General features: G+C 40.2%; 2 protein-coding genes across 3 annotated transcripts; both read right to left on the minus strand.

Moving 5' to 3' along the window:
• Positions 1–330: 330 nt before the first annotated feature.
• Positions 331–10,098, minus strand: ndfip1l (Nedd4 family interacting protein 1, like). Of its 2 annotated transcripts, XM_031571780.2 has the most exons (9): positions 9,700–10,098; positions 6,698–6,785; positions 6,136–6,266; positions 5,222–5,272; positions 4,803–4,890; positions 4,513–4,637; positions 2,814–2,880; positions 2,135–2,240; positions 331–1,961 (listed from the first exon to the last, which is right to left on the minus strand). In XM_031571780.2, exons 1-8 carry the CDS (start codon positions 9,727–9,729, stop codon positions 2,137–2,139), a joined length of 684 nt encoding a protein of 227 aa, XP_031427640.1. In that variant the 5' UTR covers positions 9,730–10,098; the 3' UTR covers positions 331–1,961; positions 2,135–2,136. The 2 variants fall into 2 exon arrangements, with proteins under 2 accessions (XP_031427640.1, XP_012693253.1); XM_012837799.3 differs by lacking the exon at positions 5,222–5,272 and having other exon boundaries at positions 9,700–10,095.
• Positions 10,099–11,202: 1,104 nt separating this feature from the next.
• On the minus strand, positions 11,203–15,703 carry endou2 (endonuclease, polyU-specific 2). The gene is made up of 7 exons (XM_012837810.3): positions 15,492–15,703; positions 14,918–15,063; positions 14,398–14,503; positions 13,808–13,929; positions 12,439–12,551; positions 11,671–11,824; positions 11,203–11,489 (listed from the first exon to the last, which is right to left on the minus strand). The coding sequence occupies exons 2-7, from the start codon at positions 15,017–15,019 to the stop codon at positions 11,238–11,240; spliced, it is 849 nt and encodes a 282-aa protein (XP_012693264.1). The 5' UTR covers positions 15,020–15,063; positions 15,492–15,703; the 3' UTR covers positions 11,203–11,237.
• Positions 15,704–16,101: the final 398 nt, after the last annotated feature.

Raw genomic sequence — 16,101 nt, forward strand, 5'->3', positions numbered from 1 at the left:
ATGAAGAAATTATATTATGAACACGCATTACACAGATATAAACATGGGCAAAGCTAATCAGTAATGCAGAATAGCTCGTTATCTTTTTGGATAACATAAATTGGTCAAGTTGTAGGACACAAGTAGAGGTCAGAGAATTGTGCTATATACCATGTGCATATACATTCGTCTGCTGCCATGTAACACAAATGTAGACATTCAATCCACATCCATGTAGCATGCTGTGGGCATTCAGCTTGACTTAGGACTCCTGGCTCATTCCTACTTACACACCAAAACACCATACCAGTACAAACAAAGACGGCAAGAAAAAGACACACTCTCCCAAGATTGGCAACACAATTGATCTTTAGTTGCATCAACATGGTATTTACAGTTGTCTAACATGTATGTATCTGTGAGCTCCTGCACGTCCGCAGCCCTGGGTCCTCTTCCGAGTCGGTCCAGGGACACAGAGGAAGAAGAAGGGTGGGGGCACACGACAGTCACAGTAAAGCATGCTCAGTTTGGCGGCTGTCGTTGCGGCGGCGGGATGCCCTCAGGTGTCTGTGCTGAAGGCTAGAGATGGGGCGAAGGGGAGAGGGAGGACATTCTGCATGTGCTTCGATAGATTAGATGAGGTGGGGCTAGAAAGCAGCGATGGGATGCTGCCTGTCCACTTCAGACCGCCTCGGGAGAGTTCTCTGAGGAACATCACGGTGACTTCAACTCCTTTTTCAAAAGGTCATCCCTGCTCTCAATGAGCATGATCATACCCACAACTCAACTCAACCCAACCCTAACCCCTCCGGGCCAACTTCTTTTCACATTAGTCTGCCAACGTCTGCTCAACCAGCAGAACACCTGAAAACACTAACATTAAGTAAGTTGTGAAGCTTGTTTAAAATACTTGGGGGGGGGGGGGGGGGCATGTATTGCAAAAACATGTTCGATCAAAGTTAGTTTATTATCAACAATCAATTATTATCAACCCCATCAGTCAAAATTCATCATGATATTATCTACTAACAAAAGCCTTGACATGGCATGTACAACAACTTAGCACTGACAGAAACCAATCATGTAAACTACATCTGGTAAAAGCTTCTGTCTTATGCCAGTCACATGTTCTACTACTGGCTTTCCTCCAGCCCCCTTCACTGCCCCTAAAGTCAAATCATAGAAGACCCTTAAGCCTGGAAACAGTCATCAATAGCCTGGAAAGAGTAATCAATAGCAAACGAATGTGAAGCTCCATACACACAGAGGAATGGCCAAGGGATGTCTCAACCACTTGCTTGGCAAAGTTACACTTTCAGACATTAATTAACTTGTGCTCATTCAACAATGGGCAAATTCTTTACGGTTTTAGTAACCTCAATGCAAGTAACAGTTTCAGATGACAACATAAAAGTCATGTACAGAGAGAAAGAGCACAGCACTGCTAAACATTTTAAATTTGTCTCATGTTGCCCCCGAGAAATCGCTTACTGTGATCCCACCTCCATGTTAGCAGTGTACCACAATACATGAGGGGAAAGAAAATTAATCAAAACAATACTGCCCCCTAATGGTTAACAAGGGCAAAGTGCATGCCAGGACTACAAACAGATCATACATAAGGCATTATTTTCTTTTCATATTGATTTTTTTTTTTAACCTCACAGACTTGATAGCAAATAGCACTTGATGTTAACAACTAATGATTGAATGAGTTACAGAGTTGTCAGCATTCACTGGTTTACATCTAGAAACATAGAAAGAGGATCATCTTATTCCCATGGAAACGGCGAGCTCCCGAGCAGAACTTCTCCCTCCAGCAGGGATGGAGTTCTATGGGCAGATTACAGAGTGGAACTTGATTTTTTTTTTTTTTCGTCATGTTTTTTTTTTCTTTTTCCAGAGCTGTTTAAAAGCTGTTCTTAAGCATACAAGTCTCACTGAAGGCTGCTGGGAGCTTTGTGTTTGATGCCAACCTGCAGCTGTAAAACAATACAGAGACTGAGTGAGAAGATGTTACACAAATTTAAGGACAGGAGTTCTGAATAAGACATTAGACGTTTGGCTTTAAAAAAAAAAAAAAAAAATACTTTAGACGTCTAAAAACTAGCTTCCATTAAACATAAACTAAAATATGAGGCAAGTGAAACTTTACCGTTAATAGATGAAAAGGACTCTGGTGCGAGGGAGGGGGGAGAAAGTGTCGGCCATTTTGCGGATTTTTGCGTAATTGATGAACCCTCTGAGGAAGAGCAGGAACCCTGTGGAAAAGATCAGAGAGGTTCCATTAGATGTTCATTTGTGGTTTTCAAGTGTACTTTTACTGAAAATTTAAGAGAAATATTTCAAAACATCTTCCAGCTGTCTAGGCTGACAGAGTAAAAACTTAATTAGGATCAAGGCTGCCTCCATCTGTTTGAAAATGGTTAATTTCATCTTAAAAGGAGGAAGTAATAACAAGCAGAATAATTATGCCAATAAAATTATGGATCTTTTCCATTTGGGCAAGCTAGAAATACTATTCTTTTCATTTACCATTTGAATGTCAAACTAATTTTACACTCAAAGGCACAAAATATACATTTTTTCAAGGGTCATGAGGGAATCCGACAGTCCTACCGCTATGTTTCAGTACTGCCTCTAACAAACAGCCACGTGCACTAGAAATGATCCTGAGGAGTGGTATGACTAAAAGCCAATGCCTGAATTCCTTTGACTTCATCCAGAGACCTCTGAAGCCTTCTGATAGCCCTGTCTTTATGTTAAATGGACACTATGACTTTAGAGCTCTCTTCCATAAAGACAACTTCGGGGACCAAATCAGTTCTACTCACCAAGAACCAGGAACACCCACCACAGCCAGTACTGGCCATCAAAGTAGCCTGGGAAATACGTGGAGAACTGAAAACCAGAAAAGGAAGGGGAGGAAGAGAGAGAAAAAGAAGGGGTTTACATGAGAGAAACAAACAAACAAATAAAAAAATAAATTAAGGAGAGACCATTTACTATCTATGAGTAGGGCTGCAACCACTAATCGACTTAATCAAGTAAAAAAAAAAAGAAACAGTATGTAATAGTCGATTAGTTAGTTAAGTCATAAAGCATGTTGTTGCACGCATTAACTAGCACATTAGACATAGAAACAAGGGTATGGAGTAGCTGAAGTCGTCACTTAGCTGTAATGAGAAACAAAACCCATCCATCAGCATGATTGAAAACATTTAAATCTGGGAGCTGTTCACAAACCCCGGCCTCTGCCAGGAGGGTTGTCAATCGCATTGCAATGACACAGAAATGACACAGAAATGACAAGGACGGGTGCACCTTTGCTTTACAGGTATTTGAAAAGGAAACATGTTGGCTATGCGTTCAAAACCAAATTAAGTACGATTAGCAACGCAATGAGCAGCGACTGCTTGCGTGAAGTCTAAAAAACGGGAATTTCTACCTAAATGATGATTCAACTTCAGAAGCCATTTCCATACACATCTTGTTCGTCACTAATTCACTATGTTGCACTGTGGTGTAATTAGCCTAAACTTTCATTTTGTTGCTTACCCTACTAATTAGGCTATGTCTCCAGCAATGCTATGTGAATATGTAGATAACTAGTGATAGGAAAGCAACCACTAACGACTATCATGTAGTCACAGACGCTGAATGTAACTCTTGTGATAATGAACCCTCGAGATTATGCTATTCCTCACTTCAAAACAACTTGTGCAATGACTAGATATTTGGTCGGACAGTTTGTGTTATTATACTCTATGCTTAGCCACAGAGTGTCACCAGAGCACAGGACCTATTTATGTGGTGAGGCTAGGACATAAGTGAAGTGATTGGAATGTGATCCTGAGAAGTACATTAAACTGTTGCACTAAACCGAACAGAGCTGTTTGAAAACGATGTTTTTTAAATTCCTTTTAATAAATGCATTAGTTATTGTATTAATGCACTGAATATAATACCTTATGATTTGTTTATAACATCTGTTTAATAAAAAAAAGCATAGTTAGTGCATAAACCCTGGATCTTGAAATGTATAAAATATATAGGATTTTATTTTTAAACTAATCAACTGATTGAAAAAAATCAATGATCCAAATAGTCGTTAGTTGCAGCCCTGTCTAAGTCTGACAACTGGTCACTTCTGTCAGCAGATAGCCTTTTAGGTCATATGACCACACAGGATACACCTCCCTTTTTCCACTTCTCTTTTCTCTCAGAAAATCTTTATGCATACCATGTCGCTTTTCTGCTTAGCACTGAGAAGCATCACGTGCTGTAGCATAACCATGATGTCCTGGCACTGAGAAGCATCACGTGCTGTAGCATAACCATGATGTCCTAGCACTGAGAAGCATCACGTGCTGTAGCATAACCATGATGTCCTAGCATCTGCTGAGTTTGCTACTCCCTACCGGCCAGTAACAACTCCATTATGTGCTCTATATATGACTCAAGTTTCTACTGGCAAGTGGTGGTGCAATACGGAGTGTGGCATGGAAGGGAACCAGAATGAGCCGGTCTTACCCTGACGATCAGAATCCATTTGATAAGCGAGAGGCCAAACCCAGATATGGCGCCATAGCGGCCAGCTGCCGAGGTGGTGAGGCAGAAGGAGAGGAAGAAGCCAATCCAGTTGAAGAGGAATGCCACTAAAACCACAAACACACCAAGGGTGAGAAGTGAACACACACAGACTGACTATAGACCTAATACACACAGAGACAATAAAGCAGCTCTGAGTGGTCTTCTTAAGAAGCACAAATTTACACACACATTTACTAATATTACACACATACCACATATACCACACTTACTGAAGAAAGTCAGCATGAAGATGCCATCATTCCCTATCCGCAATTGGTCGGCATCATCAAAATCATCTCTGGTAACAAAGTCATCATCCTGCCGACAGACATGACAGAGGATACTGAAAGGTCACATGAAGACTATGCAAGGGACAGAGCAACGACCATAGAAAAATCATCTGATTGAAAGGATGCAAGGTGCAGAAGATTAAACAAACCAACAAATATCCAGTCACTCCAGCAATGTCTTAGCCTTGGGGATGACATGGCATATTTCAATGGGTGCGATACAAAAATACTGTAACATTTAACTTGTATCAAGTCATTTTATGTTAAGCCTGCTAGTTACTAGGGTCTCTCTGTAGCAGTAGTGGCTGTGTTGCAGGGGCCAATCTCACACGTCACACATCACCACTCAGGTACTGTACCTCCAGTGCACTGCGTGTTACATCATCAAAAGTGGTCAGCCGCTCCCGGCTCTGAGCGCAAGCAATGTGTGGCAAAGAAACACACCAGTATAAAACACAGGGCATGAGAGAGAGGGGCAGAGAGAGAGCATGAGAGAGTGACAGAGAGATGAGGGGTGAACGGGGGAGGGTAGAAAGAGGAAGAAAAGACACGAGCACCAAAATATCTCACACATATACGCAGTTTCAGAGACCTCTCTCCAACCCCCCTCTCCCCCCTTGTGTCTCTGGTCAAGAAACTAACTTAATGCGTGTGGACAATGGCAACATCATTTGACCTTACCAAAGTAAACTAATAGATTGGTAGAGGGTTCTGTTGGAGAGTGAAAGGTTTTCTGCATTAGGTTAGAATACTTTGGTCACTGTCTATGTGTGGTGTCAAAACTTAGTTAAAGGGAAACGACCTCCGTTTTAGTATAATTTCCTTTTAGTTTCACATTTCATCATATTTAGATCCACAGAGCCACAGTCTCAATGGCAACCACAATATCCTGTTACATTACATTAGAATTTAGCATAAATCAGTAAGCTAGCTGCAATCATTCAATTACGTTCAACTATCATGGACAATGCAGTCTAAAAGAACATATGCTTGAGAAGTGTCTTCGTGTTTAACAGTCTTCACAGCATGAACAGTGATCACAAACACACAACAGGCAAAGTACACACACAAAGGCACACAAGCACAGCGAGAAAGGAACTCCACACAACAACAGTTTTATCATGCTGAATTTGACTGTCTGTCAGCAATGCATCAGCATCAGTGTAGGAATTGACATCTCAGAGTGCCAGTTGCATTAATGTTGGGCGGACTTCCCAGCTGCGGTGGAGGCACTGGTGCAGTAAAGAGGGACTTAAATGAGGATTCTACTCACTCGATCTGCAACCAAGGGGACGGTGGCTTCGGCCTTGCTACGCTCTGCCTCATCATAGGATGGCAGTGTCGTGGCCACATTGTAGGATGGAGGCTTGGGGAATGGCCCATCTTCTTTGTAGTCATAGAAGGCTAAGGAAGGAATAAGTGAATTAAAGCATGACTCTTCAACTGGTGTATGGTCCACTATAAACACAGTACAGTGGCTTGCCAGCATTACATCATCACATCTGTCTTGTATTCTTCACTGAGGTTTTGTTCTAAACAAGCAACATCCACACAAACATCCATTCCTTTAAGTGTTTGTCAATGCAGGTCTAAGAAGTGCAAACAACCATTTCAGTGTCTAACATACTAAAAGTGCCTACAAGTTCATTTCTAACGTGGCTATAGTGTCCACGCAATTATCTACACATTGCGTTGCGCTGTGGCTGCGTTTGCCATTTGATTTGATTGTCTGTCTATCTCCTAGGAAACCTTTTGACCAATCACAAGAGAAGTCTTCAAGTAGTGCTTACAGGAAGACCTGACATTTCCACCATGTTACAGCATAATAGACCTACCTGCACTGTCTGCAGCTATACTGCTGTATGGGGGAGGGGCGTCTGCGGCAATCTGTGGAGCATCCTCTGGTTCTTCCTCATTGGGCAGCTGGAAAAGCATCAAATCAATCAGATTAAGGGGCCACTGTTAAAACATAGGTTAGTAGCCAAGACTGTTTTATATAATACCAGTTCAATATTTCATCACCCCTTCTTTACCCTCAATGTAGTCACTGCCAACTGTCTGTGTATCCAACTGTCCCTATGCACAGGTCAGTCAGTGGCAGGCAACCACAGGTCTCTACTGATACACAAACAGACTGCCAAGGGTGATTGTCGGAATTCACGAACAAGCTAAAGGCAATGCAATCAAGGACTTAAACCTTGGGTCTATTTCAGCCATCTGCACCGCCCAAGGACAATTCCTTTTCTTCAGAGTTTAATACAATTAGATCTTCTTTAGATTTCTACATAATCATTTGATCACTGATTGCCTTTTGGTTAACGTGTTCTGTACAAGTAGATAAAAGCATCCGCTATACATAAATCTAAACTTGGATCACTCAGACTTCTACTAAATCACCCCACAAACAAACCTCAGGCAAATGCTAAAACTCTACACCAGCAATGTCAGGCCTTTTAAGACTGAAAACTATTTATGGAACATTCTGAATGCTACAGATGGTGTGATGTCAGAGACAGAGCAACAAGGACATACTCAGCCCCATAGTGTTGGTGTCTAAGGTCTAACAGTGCTGGAGACAGGCTTGTTATCTTTAAATGGAAGAATGACAAATGTAGTGCTAAACTGATTTTGACCTAAAACAACCTGTAAGGTAACACTGGGTTGGAGGGCTAATTCCGATTAAATCCTCCATTAAAAGGGGAAAAAAATAGACAAAAGCATAGATTTCACACAAATCCTAAACCTGAAGTTGACGAATGAAGTATGACTAAATATACTAAAACAAAGTGAAATATTGTCAATTGCTGCTAAATCCTACATTGTTAAGGCTGCTCCATCAACCAGTTCCACCAGTGGTTACTGGGAGTTCCTATCCCTGTCTGACAGGACAGCAGCCTAATTCCTAATCATCTTTAAGTAACAAGAAATTGACAGATTGATTTGAAGTGCATATCCAAAATTACATTTTGATTCAATCATCGTAGAACTCTGTACAACTTCCTGTGTGAGATACTGCAGGCCTAACACCTCATATTTCAGCGAGCACTTGGATGCTTTGGTATGGTCCCCATAATCTTCTTAACCAACACAGAAAGCCCAATGCTTCCTTTAAAATGTTCCACGCATGGTCAGCTTGCACAATTCCAGGTTTTACTACAACCAAAGACAGCTGTCAGTTAATGATCTCTAAATAACTGAACAAAGACTAACTGAATTGTACATTTACAGAACAGAACAAGCACCCCCAATACAGAAAGGCATGCATGTTTTTTGTCATTAACGTGAATAACTGCTGCAACACTGATATTTCCCTGGGGATAAATACTCTATTTATCTACACATAATACTACTGCCTGCATGCACACAAATGTAAAACAGCAGGTGATCACACATGGGAACATATTATAGTTTGAGAAAAAATACCAGTCAGTCAGTAAATCCAGAATGCCAAATTCTTTCCTGAAACTTAACCTTTTAGTATAACTGCCATGACAATCACATAATCAACATGAAACTAGGCAAAAGCATTGTATATGTTAGACGCACCATAATATAAACCATCCATTCCATTACAGTTGTTTATCATTCGCATTTATAATAACAGTTCATCACTGAGACCCTAGGGCAAGTACATGTGTGCAGATCCAGTATTTACGGAATAAAGTCGTCATGTAAAGCTCTTTGGTCTGAAGTTACGTGGAGTTACTATCAAAACAGTACAGGTCTAATTTCTAACTTAATGCCTTACTAAAGCCATCCCTCTGTTCAGACTTTCAGGGCTACACTAGGTCGCGTACTTTATGGGTAACCTCAGATAAACCATGTCGCGAACAGTTTCAACATGAGTTTGTCTTCAAAATCTAACAGATTTATTACTGCACTGACCTACCGGATTACAACATTACTTGGCCTAACGTTGGTGTGAGCTATGACCATGGTTACGTGTGTTAGTGTGTAGCAAGGGAAGCTATTGCAGTTTCTTTTTCCAGAAAAGGAACTCCGGTAAGATTGTAATCTTTCATCAGTTAATGTATAGGCTAACACTAGCTAGGTAGCGACGCTTATCCAGTAAGCTGTATGTCACCTTCATTGCAAGCCAAAACTGTACTGCACGGTCACTTCAAAAGGGCCAAGCTTTACTGAGATTGAAGTATACTGTCGTTAACATTAAATGGTTAACCCAACTTCTTAAACTACTCATTGTATATATCTAATTGCCTGACAGATTCGCTTAACTAGCTGTCGATAACAAAATGAAGTGGCTAGTTTGGCTAACAAGTTCGTATTGTAGTGTTCCCTACTTCCGATATCCAGTTTATAATCAAGTTCAGCTATAAATTAGCTAGTCTAACATAGGTCCTACACACTTTAGGTTTGACGCAGGAGCAACAAGATAGGTTTGTCTCGTATTCTGTATACTAAATATTAACTGACCTGATACATGTAAAGATGTCCCCAAATTTCAGAGAAGATAATGTAATCTGGCTGCTACGTTAATTTAGCAAGCTTCTCTTCCAGTTTTCTGACCTAGCTTGGAACGGTAGCTATCTATCTAGCTGTTAGCACTTAGCTAACGTTTGTATTTCAGACGAAACGACAACATTGTGTTTTACTGTTGATATTAGCACCATTTTCTGAACGGATTTTTTTAAATTAAGGACACTAGTTAGTTGGCGTTACTATTGAGTTACTTCGCTAAAGCTGTAACGTCATCCCATGCCTTTCAAAACAATAAGGCCTAACGTTACTATCACTGAGCATTGAGTAACATTAGCTAGCCCTCACAAGAGAAGGCGAATAAACCTTTCAATCTTTCCAACTGTAGACATCGTTTTACCTGCTGGTATCTTCCGCTTGACTCTGCCATCGTCAGATATGTTGGTTAATCGCCAGAACTTCCCTTGTACGACCGAATCACTTGCCAGCGAAATATTATATAAACTATATTAGGGACGACAAGACGCTCATGTCCCACTGGCTGACCCGCCTACGCATTTGCTTCTGACTCAAATTGAAGGAAAACAATCACCCCCTACAGGCGAAACTACAGAACTACAAAGAGGTTGTCAATCCTGTTGGGTTTGTCGATGAAACATCCACTGGGCGTGGGCATACAACACAGGCTACTGGTATTATTCGACATTCGTTAAAACAATTAATCGACATACAAACTAGAGATGCATTTCTGCAAGAAAACGCCAAGTTTGTTTGCTCAACAGCAGCAGAGAATTGCTAACCCTTGCCCAGCAAATGACAGATTATCCAGCACTGATTATTATAATTATATAATCTGGAACACATGACCATACAGCACACAGTAGGCTTTATGATTAATAAACTCGTATTTAAAATTAGTTGACAGTCTTCGTTTGTTTTCACATTTGTGTGCAATAAGCTACTTAACTTACCTAGATGTAAAAATGGTATCATCTGTTCATTTAAGGTTTAAGGTCTAAAGTGTTAAAAGACTAAAGTGTTACAAAATTCCAACCATCCTCCAAGTGGAAAGAATGTCAATACTTAGACTACTTTAAAATCCTCAAAGTCAATGTCACTGAGTATACTGGTATAATGAGTGTAAATTAAGGTATGGACAAACAGTGTCACTGTTGAAAGATTAAAACAGTTTATTAGATGTAGCAGATTTATCCAATATACACTGAGCAGCTTTGAGAATGAGTCTGATGGTTTAAGGTGTGGCCTATGCTGAGTATACTTGATTGTTTTGTATTTGATTTAAATTAAATTTAGATTTAAATTTTGGGCTAAATGTTATCTTACATAAATGATAGTATAACTCTGTTTAATTAGCCCACCTACAAGGCTCTTTCCCCAAATATATAGCACCAAACACAATCCAACAAAGTGTTACTGATGGCCAAATAGGTTTTTCAGATTTCTAGAGAGCTTCTTATCCAAACAATATGGTTACTTCTCTCCTGTGTGACTGGATGTTGCCTGTTTTGCATATTTGGAGAAAACCTTTAATTACACGGCCATAAAATGAGTGTTGTGTATCTGTAGAAAACAAAAACTAGAAATAAAGGATGAAAAATTAGAAAAAAAAGAACAACTATGGGTATTGCACTTATTGCACATTTTCACAAGAGCACTACAAGGGATCAGGACGAATGTGTCAGAGTTGGAGGGGTGTTGATATCTCAAAAGCACTAATAGCAGCGCTTTGCTGGTGCTTTTTCCACCCCAAAATTGGTATAATTATCAAGAAAACTTAAGATGAACAGCACTGTGATCACACAAAAACAGACCACGCACACACTCTGGAAAGGTTCACTGCGTTTTTATTTTTAATAAAAATACAAAAACAATGTTCTTAACACCTGGCCGTTAGTGTATTTCAATGGTTGAGTCTAGCTAGGCTGCCTGATATTTCAGAAGAACAGGATAGGTAGTTCCTATGTGTTTCTGGTTGTAGTGGTGGCAGACAATCTCCACGTTATAGATACTGAAGGACACTTTGACTCGTTCGTTTGGTGAGGAGAGGAAACACAGGGTGTAAAGGGCGAATTCAAATTCTGGACTGACGCCAACGAAGATGCTGCCTTTAGGTTTGATGCCATTTTTCCAGCTAAACTGTAAAGCTAAGATGTGCTTGTTCTCATCAGGCTATAGTGAAAGAGAGAGGGAGAGACAGAGGGAATGATATATTAGAACATCTGGTCATTGGGACGTAGTATAATGATTGGATTAAAAAAAAGATAAATCGAACCTTGGGATACAGACAGATATATAGGTATATTTATCTACTGTAAAGGTAAAGCTAAATAGATATGGAGAGAGATCTTACTTGAGGAGAGCCAGCAGACACACTGTAGCCTTTGTAGTCAATGTGTCCAAGCTTCTCCTGCAAATACAGCTGAATCCAGTTGTGAAATCCAATGACTGTGCGTCCACCACGAGTCTCTCCAACAAATACATGTTCAAATCCTGAGGAGTCTGGCCTGCATGGGGAAATATGGGTCAAATCTCATGATTTGTTAAGTCTGGAGTGACTAATTCATCCACAGTATGATTCTACTCTGAAACACTGGAAAGGATATGTTCTAGCGCTAAGAATGAAGGTTGTAGTTAAGAAGCCTAGCTATTATGACTTTTGCCAATTAATGTGTTGAAATCCAGCCATACAGTTTCAGGTTTTGACCAAGAACTAAAAGTAGGGAAAACAATAAATGTAAAAGAGCGTTTCTATTCTTGTACGTAAATGCCTACACAAAGAATAATTTATTTTGAATAAACTCTAACCTCTATTATGCAAGACTTGCTATCAAAGATTTAAGAATACTAACCTCTCAATATTCCCTGTTACTATTAAGGAAAGTGCTACTCTGAGATTTTAAAAAGGGGCTTCAGCACTCTTCCCTTTTTCCATCTATCTGTTTCAGTCATCCAATCACCTGCCTTCACATGTTTAACTGGCATTCTGAAGGCCTATTCCCTAACTCTTTAAACCCTAACAATTCACCTGAAGTTTATGTTAAGAGTATGCTTCTAGTATATCATTAGCCTACATTGTAGTAAAGTAAACCCAGCAAGCTAGTTAAGGGTTGAAACCAACCTGCTGGAGCCTCTCCTCGCGTAGAGCTCAAACCAGATCCGGTAGAGCTGCTGTTTGAATTCTGTCATGTCCTCAGGTGACAGATGCTTCTCTACAAGGTACTTATGAGCAATCTAGAATAACAACAACAAGTAGTGAGTATATGGTTAAATAATATGCATATATCCTGTGGAGTTTTGATTGTTGGCTATAAGCCTTAAAGAGTTAATTGACGTCGGAATGCGAACTCAAAAATTCACAAAATAAACCTTCAGTTCATAAGGAAAAAGAACAAGTGGGCATAGCATGATCTCTTTTTTCCGTTTTAATTGAAACACGATAGACAGACATGTTTCAACGTTTTGTTTTCTGTCCCATACTTTTGTGGTACAGTTCAACTAAATTAATTTATTGAAAAAGCTTTAATATGAGCTTTAATTTAAGCTTCAAATACGATTTTCTCACAGAAGGTAAGGTTGAGCTACTGAGCTCTGCCATTGAGTCTTTGATCAAACATCTTTGTAAGTGTTCTTGAAGTGTTTTGCCTTTAAGCAATACACCTTTAACACATACACGCACACACACACGCACACAAAGACACAAATACCCAAACACAGACAGCCGCCCATAGCCAGAATCAGAATATTAATGGTTAAAAAGAAACAATGAATGGGCTGTGTGAGACAAATTCAACTCCTAATAAAGAAAATATAGGAATTCTTAACAGGTAGAGCTCTTCTACCCTTTCTGAAGTGTACACGTACACACACACACACACACACTAATTTATATATATACCCCCTAAGTCAACCTTTAATTTTCTCCTCAAGACAACTGGAAACTATTTTCCAGACCTAGTTTAAACCCATCTGCTTACATAAATAATAATTCAGAATGATTACAATGTCTAGCAAGTGGAGTTGTTTTTGTTTTGCTGTCTCAATGAACTACAGAGCAAATTCCATTGAAATGAAAGAGCGGAAGCTAGCAATTTTATGTGGTCTACTTTCATTGTGATTGGTGATCCATACACAAGCATTTGTAGTGGAGTGTAGACCATGAGGCTTTAGAAATATCTGATTTTACGGATAACTGATTGGTAATAAGACTGCTCTATTCATGAACCAGTTATCCCATAACATGATATTAAAACAGAAATTATAGAATGGAAACTGTAAAACAGACCATCTAAACATGATAGTCCTTGAATGTTTTTGAAGTAGGTCTTAATCATTTAGCAATTTTAAAACCACAGCATTTTTTCACTTAAAAATTACACAATGGTCCAAAATTTGCTTCAGGTCTAGTGAGGGATCCGAAGAAACTACAGTGATTTATGCAAGTCAAAACTCTTTTTAGTTCCTGCTTGTGTAATTCACAGGGATACTACCTTCATGGTGGGTGTCTGAGTGATGGCATCCAGGAATTTGTGATTTTCTGCCTCCTCTTCTGGGGTAACAATCTCTGGTACTCCAGTATCGCTCTCATAGTTATCCAACAACGAGATGAAAGCTGTTAAGACACGTCACAAACTCAGACCTAAGTACAGTCAGACATGGTTTCTCTGCTGTGTCCTTAACCAGGAACCAGAAACTACTGTTCTGCAGCATTTGTACATATGAAACACATATTACTGTGAATAATGTTGGGACATTAATTTACATCCACAGTTAACTACATAATACATGGGACTAACAGAGTTTCCAGTTATTACATTTAACTGACAATGATTCACATTTTCTTTCCTCCTCTAAAAAGAATAAAATAGCCAAAATGAGAAAGAAAACACTAAAACGATCCTTTCCACTCTACTCTGCTTAGCATGAACGGCCTCATAATTACATCCAGGCAATGCTGTATGTGCAGCCATTGTTTCCCCCATGATATACCTGCACTGGAGGTTGGTTTGTGAATCCCTCAGAACAGACTTTCGACTGGAGGGATCAAATTAAACAGATGTTTCACACGCTGAACTCTTACCCAAGAAAGTCTCCTTTTTGAACATGCTTTCATCAACATATGAGAACAAAGGAGACCCAATCCCATCTTGGTCATCGTTCACAGACATAACATCTCCCGCTTTCCCCTACAGAGGGACATAAAAGTTGAAATTCTGGTTAGATATCTGGTATGCCCGCCTGCTCAAGTGCTTTTACAACATCATACAATCCAGTATTGTTAATCATCCCAAAGTTCTATAAGATGTACAAATCAGTTCAGTAAAAAAAAACATATGGTAAGATGCATGTCTTCCTACAGCACAAAGCTTATTTGTTGGATTTTGTGTCTGTTTCTGAGACATGGCAACAAAGAATGGATGGTTCTGATGGTTCCAGTGGCTATGGTAAGCAAAAGACAAGCGCTGAATCAGTGTTGACCTATGACTTTTGTTAAGTGAACAAACATAGACATTGCTGCATTCATGGAGTGATTGCTTGCCAAATAATAGACTCAATGGCTGAACAAGAACATCCAAATCAATCCAAAGCAGGTACCCAACCTGCAGTGAGATGCGGTAGTCTGTCCCAGGTTTCATACGATTGATGTCATTATCCCATAGCTCCTGCACCATTGCCGAGAGCTCCCTGTCGCTCTCGGTCATGGTGTGATACTCTTGCTCCGGCTCCAGTTTGAAGAAAAAGGCTCCTTTAAGCGAGAGTGGGGGTAAGATGTTGAGTTCCCAAGGCCTAGGAAGCAGTTCTTGTTGTGCTGGTCTGTTGTTAAAGATCTCAGTAAATCAGTAAACAGTGTTGCTTTGCTACACTGAGGTCTTTGAAGTGTAGCTCTGAAACTGTGAACAACCAGAGAGCATCTAAGCACCTGGATTAGCATGTACATAACATGGTTAGCAGGTATCTGAAATCCTATAGGCTTCCAGATCAAAATGTACATCACCACTCAGACACAATTCTTTACAAAAAAGCAATAGTAATTCCAAAGTGACACTGTATCATGTAATGATAATACTCTTGAAAACCAATGACATCTAAACAGACCATGTCCTGGCCTTGTTTAGTGCAGAAGTCAGGACACACTGAGAAATCGAACACAAACACAATCGCCGTTGCAATTACCTTTAGTCTCCTTGGAAACTGGCAGGGGAAGTTCAGAACGGAGGTAGTGCACACCTGCACTGTCTTGATTGACTGTTGGCAGTATCTCAAGGGAAAACGGTTACATTGGCTGGCGCAGTATTGGTAGGGGGAAAAAGACACTGTGAGGTTGAGTGACAGTCCTACCCAATGAGGCCAGACTGCTTTAAAGGGTTGTTCAGTGTCAGCAACTCTAGCCAAAGGGATTAAACTGGGTTGAAGTGCTTTTGACTCTGACGCTACAATGTGAACTCTGTCTTTGTCCCTCTCAGGGGGGTATTGTTCGTTTGCAGGCGCATTGCTGCCCTCCCAACACAGCCCCCAACCCTCGCCCCCGTCCCAACACAGCCCCCAACCCCTCGCCCCTGTCCCAACACAGCTCGACCCTCAGAGAGGTGACACCAGTAGCAATAATAAAAAATGCAGGCCAATCCTACATAGCGCCACAACACTGAGAAAGGTCTGTATTATGGGGGAATTGGGAGCTGAATTATTCATAAAAGGCTGGTGAGTAAAACATACAATAAGCTCCCGCCAATAAAAACGGGGCATACACATACTTGTGTACTCTGAACATTTATACCTTGGGAAA

The sequence above is a fragment of the Clupea harengus genome, chromosome 8 (assembly GCF_900700415.2).
Source record: "Clupea harengus chromosome 8, Ch_v2.0.2, whole genome shotgun sequence".
Lineage (NCBI taxonomy): Eukaryota > Metazoa > Chordata > Actinopteri > Clupeiformes > Clupeidae > Clupea > Clupea harengus.